Here is a 3,950-nt window from a genome sequence, read left to right on the forward strand (position 1 = left end):
TCCCTACGTGAGGATGTCCTGTGGCAGTGGGAAGTGGACAGTGACAGTGTGCAGGGTCTCATTGGTGAGGGCCCTGCCAGCTGGAAGCCCCAGCAGTGGCCATGTCCAGGAAAAGGCACCCTGGAGCTGTGGGAGCAGCCTAAGGAGCTGCTTCCTGCTGCTCCCTTTGGCCTTGGCCATGGGGAAAGACTTGGCTTCCCCTCCTGGGAACACTCTGGCTATGAGTGGGGAGGTGGACAGCTCCTGACCTCCCTCCAGGGCATACTATGCCCCCCAGAATCCCCCTTCTGGCACCCCTGGGTGCCTGCTGGGTGCAGGCACTGACCTGCTGCTCCCGGAGCTGCTGCCTGCTGCGCTCCCGGCTTTCCTCCAGCTGCTGCTCCAGCTTGGCCTTGTCTTCCTCAGCCTCTTCCAGCCTGTCCTGCAGCTCCTCACGCTCCTGGTCCAGGCTATTGAGCTGCTGCAGCAGGGCCCTCTGCTTGGCCTGCAGGGACTGCATGGGGCAGGTGTGGGGCTCTGCTCCCCACCACCCTCCAGCCCCACCCACCACTCCCACCCCACACAGAGTGACTATACCTCCTGATGCCTCAGCACGCTCTTCATCTTGGCCTTCTCCTTGTCCAGCTGGGTGGTGGTGGCACTCAGCTCCTCACCCATGCTCTTCTGCTGGCCGGTGAGCAGCTGCACCTTCTCCTCCAGCTCCAGCATCTGGTTCTTTGCCACCATCCTGGTCCTCATCTCCTCCAGCAAGGTCATCTTGGTCGCCTCTGGGGAGACACAGCACCTTTGGGGCAGGCTTGGCAGGTGGGGGAGATGTTTGGAAGGGCCCCAGACCCTCCCCAGGCCCTGGTAAGAGAGCTGTGATCCCCTGAACCCCCAACAGCACCAGCCGACTCTGGTGCTGGGTGACTGAATATGAGCCAGCTTGTGCCCAGGTGGCTAAGAAGGGCACCAGCATCCTGGCTTGAATCAGGAGATCTGTGTTTGCCAAACCCCTGTGAGGTAGGGCGAGGCTGGGTGAGCCCCAGGGCACCTTACCCAGCTCCTGCACAGCTCCTCGCTTTGCAGCCAGCTCCTCTGTTAAGGCAGAGAGTCGTTCTTCCAGCAGAGCAGCTCCTGAATGGGAACAAAACCTGCTGCTGAAACCTCAAAACAGGAGGCACCAAAACACTTCTCCTCCAGTGGTGGTGTCATGCTGGGAGCCAGGCTTCTCCTGCACGCACCCCAGGGCTGGCAGGGGGTGCTGGGAGCAGCACCCTACCTCTCCGCAGGTCGTCCTTGTCCCTCTCCAGCCTGGCTATGGCCTCTAAACACTCCTTGTTCTTGGCTTCCAGGCGCTGCTCAGCCTCCTCCTTCTGCTGTGCTTGGGTCTCCTTCTCCACCTGAAGCAACTGGGAAAAGTCCTCAACCTGTTTCCGCAGCTCCTCCTTCTGCTCCTCCGACTCTTCCAGCTGAGCCTTCAGAGGGTTGACCTGCTGCAGCAGCATCTGGAGGTATTTACTGATCCGGGAGAGGTCTTTGCTCTGCTCTGAGGCCCAGTAGCTCATGTCCGTGGCAGAGAGGGTCCTTCTCCCCATGCTTTCCTTCACCGACTCCTGGAACTTGCTGAGAGCCGAGGGGATGTTCTGGCTCTGGCAGATGCTGGTGATGGCTCTGCCCACCTCACGTAGGCTGGCCTGGGCACTGCTGCAGCTGTCACAGGGTCCCTGAGACCACCCAGCTGTCTGTGTGGCAACACTGGAGCTGTTCTTGGCCATGTTGCAGGCAGCCCCGGGCAGGGAGGGGACACTGGAGCTGCTCTTGGGTGTGCTGCAGGCAGCCCTGGGCAGGTTGGTGCCTGAGGTGTCACTGTCTGGTGCAGGGACACTGGATGATGGGTGCCAAGAAGCAGACTGGGCAACTTCTGTGGAAGTTCTTGACTTCGATGGATTGGGCAAGCAGCATTTCTGGAGCTTCTCAGGTTTCCCAGCCTGGGGATCAGATGGCAGCAGAGGGATCTCCATCCCACAAGTCTTCTTCTGGTGGAGAGAGCACATAACAGAACCAAGGCCTAGACCAATCCCTTCCCTCTCCTTGCTGCAGTGTATGGGGGAACTGAACTGGAACCAGCTGCCAGACAGCTGCCCAGCCAGCAGGACTGTGGTTTCACAATGGGAAACCTGCTCCCCAGCTCCCCTTCTTCCTGCTTCTGCCAGTTGAATTATTGTGGGACTTTTCCATGAGAAGGATCATTTTGGGGAAAAAATCTACAAGGCAGGGGCGGGGCACATAGGTTTTGCCACAAATGATTTCACTGATCTGAGCCAGCTCAGTCCCACCAGCAACAGGGTCAGCAGAGCTGCAGGAGGGAACATGTTGGCATGAGGAGGATAATTTTTGGAGCAATGGGGGCAGCCAGGCTCACTCATCCTGAGGTGTAGTGAGAGGCTGGATCCAGCAGCACAACTGGGAGTGGTGGTTAGAGGTGGGACTTGGGCCAGGAAGGGACAGTGTGGGACAGATGTGTCCTGTCTGGCACACAGCTCCACTGGGAGGGCCATAAGCACATCTGGCACCGTCACTGCGCGTGTCACGGGGCATCCCAGAGAAGGGTGATGACCAAACCATGGGGAGTGAGGCAGGGGCTGCTTCTGTGACCCCTGCCCTCAACTGATGGGGTGTCAGGGCCCCAGATGTCCCACCTGGTTCAGGAGCTGATGGTAGAGGGCCCCCAGTCTCAGCAGGCTGGCCCAGGCCCTCCTGGCCGTCAGCCCCACAGACATCCAGGGTCCCACAGCCCGCGGTGGGGGCACAGCTTGCTGGCTCAGCAGGTTTTCTGCATAGCCTGTGAAGCTCTGCAGCAGCAGCAGCAGCCTGTTCCAACAGGAAAAACCACAGCTTAGAGCAACAGAGTTTTTGCCATGGGGAAAGGGCCCATGACATTTAATTAAAGACAGGAGCTGAGGCAAGGAAGGTTGTCCGCTCTCCCCATCCCCTGGTCACAGCAATTTTGGCAGAGAGGGTGGATATCAGTACTCCTGTGATGCCCCGCCTAGGGCTGGGTCACTCCATGGGGCAGGATTTGGTGGGATGCATCCTGCAGCTCTGGGATGCAGGGTGAGCATGCTGCTTGCACCAGCCCCTTCCCCGAGGCTGCCATGAAGCTCTCCCAAAAGCTTTGGGGCAGCCACGCTGCTGATACCAAACCCCAAGTGTTGGGCCACCAGCTCCCTAGGAAGGGCTCATTTTTTAAACATAGTTGTCTTTATTTCACCCAGATTGCAAAAGGTGCTTTTTCCTCCCAGGCCTGCAGATGAAGCTGTGTCCAAGTGTTTCCAAGGCTTCAGGGGGACAACTGAAGGAGCCTGCCCCCCTCTGCCCAGGTGCCCTTGGCTCCTGGGCAGGGCAGGGGCTTGCTCTGCTCCTCTGTGGCCAGTGTTTGTGCTGGTAGCTCTGAGCTCTGTTGGAATTGGGTTTTAAAACTCAGCATAGAGCTGCAGGGCATGAGGCTGAGGTGCTGGCACAATGCTCATCATGGAAATGGGTGGGAAAACCATGTCCAAACTACCTGGCTGCATGGGACAGGCTGTACGCACAACCATCCTCTTCTCTCCGGGGGAAGGAGCCACCCTGCCAGCCGTTTTGGGGTGTTTGGGGCTGACTTTGCCTCCTCACCTGTCGGTCATCAGCTCCAGCAGCACCACGTGGGAGTGCTGGGTGAATTCGGGGTCGTTCTCGGTGTGTCGGTACTGCTCCAGCAGCACTGCCAGGTCCAGCTCACAGGACACTTTATCAGGGAACTTCCAGGAGGGAAAACGCACGGCTCCAGCCCGTGAGGAGACGTCGGTGATGGCGGCCTGCAGGTCCCTCAGGTCGGCCTGCAGGCTCTCCATGCAGCCGGGGTGGCCCAGGAGGTGCGCCATGCGGCTGAGGGGCCGCGGGCTGGCACAGGGCCCGGACGGGGTCACAAG

At 59.5% G+C, this 3,950-nt stretch overlaps 2 protein-coding genes across 2 annotated transcripts in view; one reads left to right on the forward strand and one right to left on the reverse strand.

Annotated features, from left to right (window-relative positions):
* The window catches only part of CCDC157 (coiled-coil domain containing 157), a 5,514-nt gene extending 1,612 nt beyond the window's left edge, over nucleotides 1–3,902 (reverse strand). Inside the window, exons 1-7 of the mRNA XM_010004850.1 lie at nucleotides 3,655–3,902; nucleotides 2,682–2,853; nucleotides 1,921–2,018; nucleotides 1,262–1,794; nucleotides 1,039–1,116; nucleotides 577–767; nucleotides 326–493 (exon numbers count right to left, since the gene is read on the reverse strand). Coding sequence (XP_010003152.1) covers nucleotides 326–493; nucleotides 577–767; nucleotides 1,039–1,116; nucleotides 1,262–1,794; nucleotides 1,921–2,018; nucleotides 2,682–2,853; nucleotides 3,655–3,902 — 1,488 coding nt within the window. The remainder of the gene's footprint in view (nucleotides 1–325; nucleotides 494–576; nucleotides 768–1,038; nucleotides 1,117–1,261; nucleotides 1,795–1,920; nucleotides 2,019–2,681; nucleotides 2,854–3,654) is intronic.
* The window catches only part of DDT (D-dopachrome tautomerase), a 2,886-nt gene continuing 2,836 nt past the window's right edge, over nucleotides 3,901–3,950 (forward strand). The window contains exon 1 of the mRNA XM_010004852.1: nucleotides 3,901–3,942. Coding sequence (XP_010003154.1) covers nucleotides 3,901–3,942 — 42 coding nt within the window. The remainder of the gene's footprint in view (nucleotides 3,943–3,950) is intronic.

This window comes from Chaetura pelagica, unplaced genomic scaffold (assembly GCF_000747805.2).
Source record: "Chaetura pelagica isolate M959 unplaced genomic scaffold, ChaPel_1.0 scaffold249, whole genome shotgun sequence".
Lineage (NCBI taxonomy): Eukaryota > Metazoa > Chordata > Aves > Apodiformes > Apodidae > Chaetura > Chaetura pelagica.